This window comes from Glycine soja, chromosome 2, assembly GCF_004193775.1.
Source record: "Glycine soja cultivar W05 chromosome 2, ASM419377v2, whole genome shotgun sequence".
NCBI lineage: Eukaryota > Viridiplantae > Streptophyta > Magnoliopsida > Fabales > Fabaceae > Glycine > Glycine soja.
In genome coordinates, this window is record NC_041003.1 from 519280 (window position 1) to 533142 (window position 13863).

The 13863-nt window shown below is 32.7% G+C and overlaps 1 protein-coding gene across 2 annotated transcripts; it reads right to left on the reverse strand.

The window, feature by feature from the left end:
- Positions 1–543: 543 nt before the first annotated feature.
- Positions 544–7760, reverse strand: LOC114377679 (CCR4-NOT transcription complex subunit 11-like). 2 transcript variants are annotated; one of them, XM_028336314.1, is made up of 12 exons: positions 7470–7760; positions 7018–7128; positions 5765–5851; positions 4965–5018; positions 4654–4799; positions 4353–4503; positions 4135–4272; positions 3610–3681; positions 3459–3532; positions 3218–3359; positions 1916–1994; positions 544–894 (listed from the first exon to the last, which is right to left on the reverse strand). In XM_028336314.1, exons 1-12 carry the CDS (start codon positions 7626–7628, stop codon positions 797–799), a joined length of 1311 nt encoding a protein of 436 aa, XP_028192115.1. In that variant the 5' UTR covers positions 7629–7760; the 3' UTR covers positions 544–796. The 2 variants fall into 2 exon arrangements, 1 of the variants encoding a protein (XP_028192115.1); XR_003659129.1 differs by lacking the exon at positions 544–894 and having other exon boundaries at positions 3218–3348.
- Between the last annotated feature and the right edge of the window lie 6103 nt (positions 7761–13863).

Consider the following 13863-nt stretch of genomic DNA (forward strand, 5'->3'; position numbering starts at 1 on the left):
TGACTTTAATGTATACAATAATACATAGAACATGTCAGGATTCGATTACCTAATCGGCAAAATATTGAGTTGTTTATTGTGATTTGTCGACTGTGATGCTCCACCTAATCTCGTAGTAATTTCTTCTTTGTTCAACATCACATTAATTACTCAAATTTTCTATTTTTGCTCCAATTGAATGAGTTTGGTAGCCTAAAATTCTGGATATGAATCTGATGTGCTTCAGATTAGATCATAAATCTTGTGGTATTGGTAGCTTCGTTTCAATCACTCCTACAGTGAACGAAATATTATTGCAGATTTTTTAGCTTGCAAGTAGTAACACTCACAAGTTACGTGTGGCTGTGGGTTTACACACTTCATATTCCAACATCTTGTGGGTTATGCTTATGAATGTGTATGGGTAACTTACCCAAGGTCTATTGTAGATTCTTAGGTCCTAGCCCCTTCAGTAAAAAGATAAATATATTAATTTGTATTTGAAGATGTTATTTACTTATTTTACTTAACTAGAATGGTAAAAGGCAAAGGTTACACAAGGTCAACCACATGAGGTAGGGGGTATAGTATAGTGTTAAAATTCAATTACATTCTAAATTCTCTATTCTCACATCTTTGAACATTTCATAATATAACCCGTTACAATTAAATGCAAATGACATGCTATAATCTTGATTTATTGTCCACAATTAGAAAATGAGTACATAACGCTACCTAGCTCTAGGTAGATACATATCTACAGAAAGTCTTGAAATAGGACAGCAAAGAGGAGAAAATTGACAGACTAAAACAACAATCATTCCAATGACTTGAGCAGCCTAAATAACGCAGCTGCCTCTCTAATACGTGAAAACTCGATGCAAAACGCTTGAACTTCAATGAAGAGATCTTTAACTGCAAGTTGGGATCATCACTAAAATCAGTGACATGTAGCCATTTTCACTTTCTTCTTGTGTGCCAGTAAATATACAAAATTACATTCAACTCTCAATAGCAAACAACAAATAGGAAACCCGCAGAAACCAGGCAAAATCAACTCTCAATACTGTTTTTTTTTTTTAAGGAGATTCAAATACAAGTGATAAGATATCCACAAAAAACATCAGCAAAAAAAAAGATATCCACAAAATACATCAGCAAAAAAAAAGACAAAAACTAAACATGTAACACTGCATGACAATCTCAGAAGAAATACAAAGACAGCCCCCTAAAAAGTCCTTTAGTCACAGAATCTAAGTGCACTAGTCAATCCTGAATAAACTCCAAAGGTCAAAGTCGAGCAGAGAAAATACTAGTGTGTCTTTCCAACCAAACACACCAAAAAACCACAAATTGAGCAGAAATCCTTTTAGAACCTCTATTAGTGCCAAAAGAAACTTTTGGAGATCCTTGGACAAAGCCAAGGTTCTTCTTCTCATTCTATATTGGCACAGGCCCCAAAGCATAGTTAAATTCAAATTGCAGGGTGGCAGGAACATGGATGTTGTGGTTACAAGTGATGATCCAACAAAATGATCATCAAAATGATGGCCTTGTTGGTTAGCCGTATGTACTATGTAACTGAAATTTTGAGTACAATAAACAGGTAGCCCCAATAAAACCCCATTAGAGATTTATTTCCCAATTAATTTTGTACTAGCTAAAAAGTTCAGGAGCTTAATAAAGGTATTCACTTGTGTGCCTTCAACAAAGAACTTGTCATTTAAAATATTATCTACAACAGTTTAAACAAATTCTGAACCTGTTCAAGTATGCTATTTCTACACCTTCCGCTTATCACCAATTGTATAACTAATCCAGAGTAAAACTAGTTATTAACAAACAATTTATCTTCCTTTCTTTCCTTTACTAGAGACCTACAATTTTTAAAGACAATAATGTTACAATTCAATAATGTCCAACTGGGTAAACTCACCATTAATAATATTGTTCCGAATGAGGCTTTGCAGAAAAACACAGACAAGTCTCACAAGCCTGTTCTGCATGTATTTATCCTGAGAAAAAAAGTAGAAAGCAGAGATGTTAATTATGGGGGGAGGGGGGGAAGCAATAGCATAGTCATCTTATGAAATGCAAGGAGAGAAATGGTTACTAAATTGGACCACTATTGTAATCATTTAGTATCTGAATGACATGAATATAAAATCCAGCTAAAAAATTGTATCAATGGTTGTTATGCAAATTTTACATAAAAGTTCATTGCCAATGACTTTTGAACATGTGGAAATAATAAGGTACTTTAGCATACATATGCAGGTGGTTAGATAAGGGCAGTTATCCTATAACAAATGTATTTGCATGCATGCATCGTGCATTCATGTGGATACATTTCTGTCCAGTTTAAAATTGTAGTAGTCAACTGGTTGGCATGAGTAGTGGATACGTTCATGTGGATAAACCTTAAACTCTTAAAATTTAAGGTAGACAAAACAAGTTATCTCATTGTCAAACTTTTTTCCAGATAAACTTAGGTAAACTCATTAAACCCATGTAAACTTGCATAAACTCGAGTCAAAAAGTGAGTCATCAAGTTTGAAATCAAATGCAATCCCCCCCCCCCCCCCCCCAATTGAACCCATAGTGACAGTGTTTTACCAGGGCATAAATTTAAAATGTTTTCATTTTAGTAAATTCTATTTTTATGAATTTATTGGTTATTTATGTAGTTTGATCTTATTTAGAACTAATGTACTAATTACTATAACACTTTATTATTGAAGTTTGCTACTTTGCTTTATTATGAAGTTGAAATTTTGAATTATTGTTGAGCTTAAGAGTATTATGTTATGCATGTCATTAATAGGTTCTTTAATATTATTTTTTATATTAGGCTAACTCTTACAATTTTACAAGTTGAGTCTATGGAAGCTTCACGAGTTTATGTAGAGTCTTGGTCGACAACCTTTACTATCTCCAGCACTTCTATGATACCACAAGACAACAAAAAGATTGCGATTTCATTTCTGGCAAATTTCAGACCTAACACCATCGCTAGAGGTCAGTTATTTTTCTATCCTGTCAGTCCAAATTCTCCCATAATCCTATTGTCTTTATTTTTACCATGCCATTCCCATAAGTGAATGAAATATCATAAAGAAACCCAATCCAAAATCCCTACACAATCTACAATAGATGAAACAGAATACCAGTAAATATTAACACAGAAGCACAATCTTTTGTGAAAAACATGTTTGTTTTGCAGAAAATAAAGGCTTACCTTGATGCCCACACAAGATGCTATACAATTAGTTATGTACATGTGAATGAATTGAGATGGTAGTTCAACAGCTGTTGTCAGCCTGTTCACAACTTCCATTGAATGTAGACTCATGTCCATATTGACAAGTACTGTAAAGTATCTGTATCCATAAATAAGCAAATAGAAATAAAGAAAATAATAGCGATAGGGTAATGTATGTACTAGAGCACAGATAATATAATAGAGGAAGAATGCATACTCTGCTATTTCTGGAGAATTTATCAACTTAGTGAGAACGTCAACTGCAATAAGGGGATTGTTTTCCACCAGGTCCTGATAAAAAAAATGAGAATAAACATCAAGACCTAACTCGGTCATTGATTCATCAAAAAGATTACAAAAACACTTACTGGCAACTTTCTTGGTGTCAGTCCACAGTGATATACAAGTTTTGGATCATTTGCAAACTCCACCAGGACTTGCTGGATTACAAGGAAATCAAGATCGTAATCTTCATTAAACGTTTGACAAAATAAGAACTAAGGTACAGATACACATTTGACACTGCAATGTGATACAATCTGTAACAACTATATATATATATGCTATTGGAGAAAAAAGAGTCTTCCAGTAGTTTACTCAGCTTTCCTTAAAATTAAGAGAAGGAAATCTTTTTGCATAACAAATCAATCAGGAAACCCATCAATGTAATCTAGTTTCTACATAAAAACTTGCAGGTTTGGATGGCATACAAGCAACAAGGATTTTTTCCTTGATTTGTTACAGTGAGGTGCTAGTTCAGAATTACTTCATCTGTCCCTATATTGTTCAGTGTAAAGCACATGGTCTTTTCATGGGGTTATCCATTTATCCTTAACAGAGATGCTCCTACAATGTTTTCATCTTCTATCAAATCAAATAATAACAATAATCACCTCTTGCTGTGCAGGTGCAAGGGCTCCCTTCAGAGCTTTCGCAATTAAGTCCCTTACTGCAGCCCCTCTGCTGGTATCAACACACATACCATAGTCCCACATAAGTTCATGATTGTCATCAGGATTGAGCCAAACTAGCTGAAAATGAATTCCCAGTATAAATAGCTTGAATAATTAAAACTCAAGAATCAAATATTGCAGATACAAATATGCAGTACCTCCCCATCAATTATCGGCAGCCTTGGTGGAAGGGGTCTGATCCAGTGAGGACTTAATCCTTCCAATGAAAGATTTGACAACAACCCAACTAGTGCCTCATCTTTATCTCCGGCACCATGTTTAGGTTTTGTTCCAGGTCGCAAATCAAACCTATAAATCGGTCGTTATAATAATTTAGAGCGTATGAACTTTGAATTGCTACTCTAAATTAGCTATAAGAAACCATTGAAGGGACAAGAAAAGCAGTAAAATTTAATAAAAAGCTATATAAATTAATCAATCCACTGCATGGGGCCATACTCTACAGAATCTGCATCACAACTTGGGGGAACATCTGGGTCGGGGACTACATTTTTTACAGAGCCATCTTTAAATAAGCAATGGTATAGTTCTAGATGAACTTTATCAGAAAACTGCTGCTTCAATTGATCTAGAGGAGGGAACTCCTGGAATCAGAGAGGAAAAATAAGTATAGAAATCCTAAACCAAAAGAAGGACTATCCTGAGACATTTGAAAAAGCAGTGATACATCTTAGAAAAGTTAGATATTATGGAAGGACAATATTGGATATGTTATGGGTAAGGACTTTGAATATCTATAAGTAACTTACATGTAATGACTGATCAAATCCTTTCACATAATCTGATGCAGACTGTTTAAGAAACTGCAATCCTCCAGGAAAAGAAAACACCTCAGAAATTACAAACCACTAAAAATAAACACCTAATGAAAGAGATAGAGTAAGGAAGATCAACAGAAAACATTAGATGCATGTTGAAGGTGAAACAAGTGACAGAATCGTAAACTGAAAATAAGTTAGAAATATGTTTAACCAACAAACAACATTCCATTCACAAAATTTTCAATCTAAAACAAACTTAATGGCCAAAAAGTGGATAGATTTTTATCAAGGATTTTTTTAGGAGAGAAGAAGGCAAAGGCAACATGGAAGGAGGATTAGAACTCCAACAGACAAAATGAGAGTCAAAAGAAACAAGCTGAAAGGAAAAAAGATTAGAACAATCAAAATTAGCATTCACTTATAATTACAAAATGAACCAGCAACCAGTCAAATAGACTCGCTTAAGAAAATGATTTCCAATATCATACAACTTCTGATTAAAATTTCTTTATAATCTTGCTCTGCTAATTCCACACTTGACTAAGAGTGGTTGTTACAGAGTATCAATAACAGTATTACATGTCAAAACTTGCAAATGCCTAATAACAATACCTATAAATAACCTCTTCCCCGACTATGTTCAAAGAAATTGTAGCAAATAATAGCTAACAAGAAATGATGTTTAACTGTATAAAATAGTATGTTGAACTATAAAAAAACATCATTATGGAGAAGAAATAAAAAGATAACATTTATGAATAGCGTTAGACAATGAAACAGAATATAACCTCTTTCCCACTGTTGGAGCTATTGAGACCTAGTAGCTGTAGAATAAATGCCCTCTCAACTTTTTCTGACCCTTCATTACAGGAAGCCTGTAGCCAAGAAATTATCCTTATCTCAACAGTCATATAACACAATAACATTAAATGTAGAGAGAAAAAGCACAATCCTACTTATTACTTAATTCATATAGAGATGAAAAATGATGCAATATCAATTGCTTATCATAAACCTTTCATGGTTGTTTCAGCTAAGATTTCCATTAAGAGTTCCAAAAGGGAATTGGCTAAAGAGAAACCCACAACTACTAACTCAGTCAATATCCAGATTTTAATAATACCATTTGTGCAGGAATTTTTTTAATGGTTTATCCTAATGTTTTCTTAGCTATTCCGCTCCCCTCTAATTGGAGTATCTTCCACTCATCAACTTTTCTTACTCACACGGTAGTCAACTCGCTAGTTTAAACCATTAACTGTTGGAGTATACTACTGCATAGCATACTGTATTCTGTTAGTTAGTTAGTCAGTTATTTTCTGTTGTAAATAGCCAACTGCAGTAACCTAGAAATAGCAATCAGTTGTACCTCTAAACACATATATCAATTATAATTTTTTCTCAGATTTCTCTCAATTCTCCTCCTGTTGTACCATTTAAACATAAACTTTCTGCCCCATAGTGACCAAGTTGTGCTAATTCACAATAAACTCACCATCTCTTATGGTAAACTTGATTCAAATTCAACTTGCACAAACTCATTATTGTGAATGAATTAGTTATTTTCACTTTTTCTTAGACTGATGTTCATAAATAACTCATTTCTAATTCAGATAAAATATAGTTAGTTCTATTTTGTCAGAATTTCAGATTTGAGAAACACAGTGGAAAATTACTCTACAGAAAGAATGTTAGCTTTCCATATTTGTATAATATTTTAGTCACACTTTTTATTCATCAACATCTGGAGCATGTAGGGGGACATAAATGCACTGCAGTACAGATCCATTTTTAATGAGCAGTTTTTCCATTCTGTTGAGTCATTTACTCTCTAATATATTATTGACAATAGTTTAACTAGTTTCAATGATAAAACCTTATTCTAAGGTGCCTGCTTGTCGTTCTTATTCATTGTGATTTTGTTAAGGAATCACATCCTCCTCTAGCCTTCAAAAACCGGTTCTAACTTCAAAGAATTAGACAAATCAAATAACCATACAAAAAAGTTCCAACAAGTAAAACGACAATAATAAGTGTTTACATTTACAATAAAGCTTATGAAGGGATTTGAAGCCGGTTTCTGGGATGAATAAGCCTCAACTAGCAGAGCAAAAGCTATTAACCGCTCAGTGGTGCTGAGCACCTTATTGTCCTGCCCACAAAAAGATTCCAAACAGATAACATCCAACATTATTTCCAATCAAATAATAACAGGATAACAAAAAATAAATAAAATAAAACACACTAAAAATCTGTATCTAAATTTTAAAAACTAAAAATCACAAACCCATCCCAAAAAAAATGAAAATCCAACCCATTATTTAAAATCAACATCATTTCCACCTAATTATCCTAGAATTTAAATGGAGAATCCCTAAAAAAAATGGCATGCTAGAATCAGTATCTAAGGTACAAGATTTGTGATAGAAAAACCTAGAAGTTGAATTGCGAGTGGGGAATGAAAAACCCTAAAAAGAAAAAAATGTTACGAACCTGCAATAGGATGAGGAGATAGGAAGAGAGAGTGAAATGGCGAGAGGAAGGGATTGCGGAGTTGAATTGGGAGAGGATCTCATGGAGTGGACGCTGCTCTGCTCTGAGGAGAGAGTAAAGTGTTTGCGATTCTTCGCCACTCAACCTTCGAATGCTCATCTTCTTCTTCAATATTAGTTAGGGTTTCGGTTTCACCCACTCACTCCAAGTCAAAACCAACGAGCGCGATTTCTAGGTTTTGCTTCTCCCTTCTGTTATCACTTAACACCATGAACAACAACCAAATCATTAACACTGCAAGATTTATTTTTATTTTATCGGATGCCTTTTACATTTTATTTTATCAACCAATTAAAAAAAAAATGTTATGGCACTTTTTAAATTAACTCGTGTACTGCACGATATTAATTTTATAATTTATAATTCTTTTATATATCATAAATTTTTAATGGATTTTTCTGTTATATTTTAATTAATAAAAATATATATTAGTATATATATAGACACACATAATACTCAACAATATTAATATACAATAAAGTGCTAAATGTTATAAAAACAACAAAATTTTCTCTGATATATATTACATTTTTATATACATGCATCAATTTTGGGTTTTTATAAAATTTCTTATTTCATAAAAAATTATCTCCATGAATTTTATTTTATATTTAATATATTTTCTATAATAAATTTATCTATTGTTAATTAAAGAAATTTGAACATTAATATAAAAAGTTAATTTAACATATAAAAATCTTATTTTAATTGAATAAATAAAATAAAAATTAATTTGAACTAAAAACTCATTCAAAATGGATCAATGTTATTATTGAAACTGTAGATGTTTTGTAGCATTGGAACAAATTTTTATCTATTAATGTTTCCTTTTTAAACGTGAGTTTATCCTTGCTTTGCAATGCAAATATAACTTAATACATATTGTTTAAGAAAAAATTTGTTTACTAAAAAGAAATAAAATAAACTAATCGATAACTTTGCCTAGTACATTGTTAAACAATATTAGAATCATTATTAAAAATGTTAAAAGAGGAATGAAATAATTGATTAAGAATAAAATTTTGTCATTAAAATTAAAAATTTTAAAAATAGAATTATTTATATTTAATAGAATAATAATTAAATATAACACTAATAGAATGAATAACAAAGAATCTATTTACATAATAAAATAATATTTATTTGAATTAATAATTGAATTAAATAATACTATTTAATATTTTTGAAGGAAATGAATATGATATATATACATACAAATTGATCATAGCACTTATATTTTTATTTTTATTTCATATTTATAAAATTATCACATAACTTATATCTATTTATAAAAAATATTTAATTAAAAATATTTTTTATTAATTTTTTTACTTTCTTTTTAACTGAATTAACTATTTGACTTAAGATGTATAAATGTAATTGTCAAGTTTTTTTTTACATAATTATCAGGTTGTATAAATTTATTTTTGATATTGTATATATTTTAAAAAAAATTATACTTTATTAGTTATATAATGTTATGTTATATATGAAATATTAAATGAGAGAAGTGCTAGAAATACATTCTCTAACACACCTATTCAATCATTTTCTCTCTTATTGGTTAAGTTTTTTTTTTTTAAATTATAAAATCAGATGAGAGAAAAAACATAAAGTAAGTTTAATAAATATAATATTTCAAATTTTATACAGGATAAAAACAAAAAGCAAAAACTAAGGCCTAGTAAAATCTATCTCAACAGCATCAGCAAGGAGAAGCAAGTTGATCGTTGATGGGGGGAAGACATAAATGGCAATAACAACATCCTTCTCATCCCCTTTTATTGCAAAGAAATCCTCACATTGATTTCCTTCCCAGAGGGTGTGGGCAATACATGCACACCATTGGTGACTAAGCATGCCCCTGATGTTGAAAATTAGGGTAGTATAGTGATGAGTAACATTAATATTGTTGGTATGGATCAAGGTCACAGCTTGTAAGAAATCCGAGTAGCAGGTGACTTGGGGTAGTTGACGCAAGCCTTTGTGAATTGTTGTTTATGCATCTCCCAAACTCCCATTGAACCTTGAAATCCAATCTTTATCTCCAAATCCAGCTTGACCACATTGGCCTGGTCTATTGCCATCTACCAGTGTTTGCCTTGGCTCTTGCTCCATATCAAAATGGAAGCACACAATAATCACCTCAGCAAGGTGAATGGTAGTATGCTTATGATCAAAGAAAAATGAGTTCCTTGAATTGATCGTCAAATGCTCCAAATGTCTGTTAGGAAATGAGCTTGCCTCGAGCCCATAGCTTCCTCCTTCAACCAAATCAATGGGTCCTTTTGAAGCTGAAGGTTGTCAAGAAGAAAACCAAGCCTCGACCAAAGGTGCTTAGGTGACTCACAATCCCTGAAATAGTGGAGGAAAGTATCCTCTTGCCGAAGACAACATAAGCAATTACCAGATTGGGCAATACCTCTGTGGTAGAGTTGTTGGAGAATGAGAACTGAGTTGTGAGGAAGCAACCAATAGAGGAACTTAATCTTCTTCGAGGCCTTTAGTCTCCAAATCCAATTCCAGACATAGGTTAGTTGATCTCCAAACCTATTCTTGAGCAGCCATGGGTAACTCGATTTAGCAGTATAGCTCCCATTTAGATTACCCTTCCAAATAACCATATCATGGACATGATCATTCAGAACCCAGGTGATTCTTTGTACAACATGCATAATATTTTTGGGAATAAAAGAGGCCAAGTGTTGAAGCTGCCAAGAATTATCCCGAAACACATCCCTGATTTTGAGGTTTGTGTCTTGAATATTTACAAAGTCAACTTTGCCACATAAAGGCCCCTCTTGGAGCCAGGTGAAACCCTCCTTCAAAATCTTCTTCGTTTTGCATAAAGCAGCTCAAAAAGGCGAACCTTTCTTTTTCTCCAAATGCAAGAAAGGGTTGTTTTTGCAATACTTGTTCCTGACAACTTCAACCCAGAGCTTATTCGGCTGATTCACCATGTCCCAAACTGATTTGCCTATAAGAGAAGTATCTGTATCCCTAGCCTTTCTAAGACCCAAGCCACCAAATTTTTTGGTCCAGTGACTTTGTTCTAAGCCACAAAATGGAGGCCTTTATCTTTATGCCCTTTACAAAGGAAACCCTGAGATGTCTTGTCAGTGCTCTTACAAAGATACTCGATCAAGAGACCAAGTCAACTGCATACAATTAATATGACAGAATAAGGCTAAGACTGAAGAATTGGCCACAATAAGCCTACCTGCTTTATTCAACAATCGATGCTTCTAAGAGGTCAAATTTGTCCTCGGATTATCCAGGATAAAGTTAAAATCAGCCACAGAAGTTTGTTTATGCAACATGCGAAAGCCAAGGTATCTATCAAAAACTAGGGTGATCTTGATGTTCGTGACCTTCACATTCTTCAGATGTTTTTGGGAAGGGACCCTAGATGAGTAAAATGCCCTAGATTTTTTATCATTCACCTTCAGAATCGAGTCTTGGCAAAAGAGTCTAAGATACTGGAAAACAGTCTAGCTTGGAATGATTTTGCCTTCATGAAGATGGGGAAATCATCCAAAAAAAAAAAGAAGATGAGCGATAGTTGGATCGTTAGAAGCCATTGAAATAAGAAGCCGAGTAGCAGACACTTTCTTATTGATAGCCAAAGAAAGCTTTTCCATCCATATGCCAAAAAAGTAAGGAGATAGCCTCTCGAAGGAAGAAATGAGGGCAACTTCTCACCATTCCACAACAACAAGGACAAGGAGGAAGATGAGACACAATGCATAATCAGATTAATCGTAATAGACAAGATTCCAGATGCCTCCAACTGATATATAATCGTAGGCTTTTTCTAAGTCAATCTTGTAGACAACATCACCCTTCCTTCTCTTGGATTTCCTCATTGAATGGACCACCTCTTGGAGAATGATCGTGTTGTCTGAGGTTCTTCTTCCAGGTATGAAACTACTTTGGAAGGGGCCAACAATCTCCTCCAAATGAGGGGGCCAACAATGATCTTTGTAGTAACAATGTACGTTTTTTATCTCTCCAAATTTGAAGTGTGTAACTTTTGGTCTTAAATTTTTTTAGATAACAGTTTACATATGAGTAAAAAAATGGTTTAAATAATTTTTTAAACAAAAAACTTACATTTCAAAATTAGAGAAATTTAAAACGGACAAAAAAGATTTGAACGAACTAAAACTGAATTTTAGTCATTTTAAAGGGACCAAAATGTATTTCATCCTTTTTTTTTTATCAAACTTCTTATATATAAAATTGGAACTCAAAATTTAGAAACTAAAATAAGAAAATAGATTATACATTAATGTTATAAAATAATTTTATATTGTTATCCAATTAAAATCATCATATATGTGGTATGTATTTATTAACTTTTAATAATTAACTTAAAAGTTATATCAACAATAATTTTTAATTTATTGAAAATATAAAAAAAATTCACTAATAATATTTAACAATTAAACTAAAGTCAAATTATAGTTTTTTTATGTGTACCATGCTGAATATTACTTGCTCAAAAGTGATTTATCATTAGAAAAGTGACAGATCTTATCATTATCCTTTAATATGTTCTCTCTTGTCTTCTAGTGTACTTTTTTTCTCTTTTTAAAGCTTCAAACTTATACATTCTCAAAAAATATCCAAAAGCAAACAATTCGTACGGGAAAATGGTAAGGGCTGGGGAAAATGGCTTGTATAAATTGGGAGAAGGCAAAAAAATTAAAGGAGGGCTAGGAGTCAACGACTTGGAACTTTTCAAATGGAGGCTATTGGTTGATAAGGAAGCTTTAGGATCTTAGTGTTATAAAGTATGGAAATATATGGATGTTGGAGTGGAAATTCAAATGGTATAGAGAGTGAGTTGTTTGAGTGGGAGAAAAAAAATGGAGAGTGAAATGCTCATTGTTCTTAGTCATGTGTTTATATTACTTGGCAATGCAAAGTAAATCCTCACAAAATGGATCCCAAAAAAATGGTCATGCATACAGCAGCAACCACCAACATGCATATTGTCACAAGATACTCCTCATGCAAATATGAGGGCATGAAGATACGAGAACTTAACTCCATTGAGCAAGCCTTAACTTTGGCTAAATCTCATTACTAAAAACACAGATCAGATTACTTTTAACAAACAGACTTGGCATCCAATACTATTCTTGGGTAGAACTGTAACCAATGATAGCACATACACCGAACCCTACGTACACTGGAGAAAGAGGTGTTCGATCTGTAGACATATATAGAGCACGTACAGATTTGTATATCAATGATGAAGGAGTTTTATCAAACAATGCAAGAAAGTGAGTCTGGATGGATGGAGATGAATATAGCTTTGAATCAAAACTACCAGAAACAAGATCCAATCAGACTACTGATCAAGATTTTAGGCCAATAGATCAATCACAAAGTGATACTACTACATATAAAGGTGGAAAGCGAAGGGGGGAAAGGGTGAAGTACAATTAATGATGATGTTTTTCATAGTATAATGACTTCAATGAACAAGTTGGGTGAGTGTTATTACGCTGGAACTGTTCAAATTAAATATCCAACAACTGACTTCTTGTTTTATGCATGAGAAAGATGCGTACAACTGAAAGGAAAGATAAAGTGTTACCTCAATGTTGGATAAAATAGAAGGATTGTCTGAAGATGACATAATAGCGACCTTTGCCATTGCTTTTTCACTATGAATTCTCAGTCAACGATGAAGAAGTTTGTGGATATTGTTTAATTTAAACAAAAATGGTGTTTGATAGAATTTAGAATGTCTAGTTTTAGATACATATGTAGTAATCTTGTGGCAGTGGTAGGGATTATATATGATGTTATTGTTGGTTAGCTAGTTTTTATATTTCAAAGTACAATATATTTTGTAATTTGAAGTGGTAAACTTGTAGGACTTGTTTTGTTGATGTTTTTTGTTAGTTTCATATATTGTGGAATTAATGTCCATAGTGTTTCTTCTAATTAATACAGAAAGCTTCTGATGATAGCATTGAAGCTTTGGTATCAGATTATGTTGCCTATCCTGAAAAGGAACAAATCCCTCCTAAGGTATTGTGTCTACGTGGGAATAGTTCACATAGTGCATTTAATCCCCTTGTTGTTTTCTAGCAATGCTAATTTGGTTCAAATATTGGCATCATATAGTTAAAGCTGCTTATGCTAGTATTAGAAGTAAACCTTTTCCCTTTTTTATTCTAATTTTGTATAGTATATTTGCCTTCAGTTAAGTATGCAAGCTACATATGTCTATCTGATCAAGTTGTATGAGCTTGTAATCTGCTTCTTCTTTTTTTTCTGCCGTCAACATAGCTGCATTTTTAATCAAAATAAATGG

What these genes read in the sequence shown, in the direction of transcription:
- LOC114377679 (XM_028336314.1), bottom strand. Translation starts at nt 7,628, where the DNA reads ATGAGCATTCGAAGGTTGAGTGGCGAAGAATCGCAAACACTTTACTCT. An exon ending in TGCCGATAATTGATGGGGAG is followed by an intron (nt 4,273 to 4,352) that starts GTACTGCATATT and finishes ATTCATTTTCAG; the next exon opens with CTAGTTTGGCTCAATCCTGA. An exon ending in TCGGAACAATATTATTAATG is followed by an intron (nt 895 to 1,915) that starts GTGAGTTTACCC and finishes CCCAACTTGCAG; the next exon opens with TTAAAGATCTCTTCATTGAA.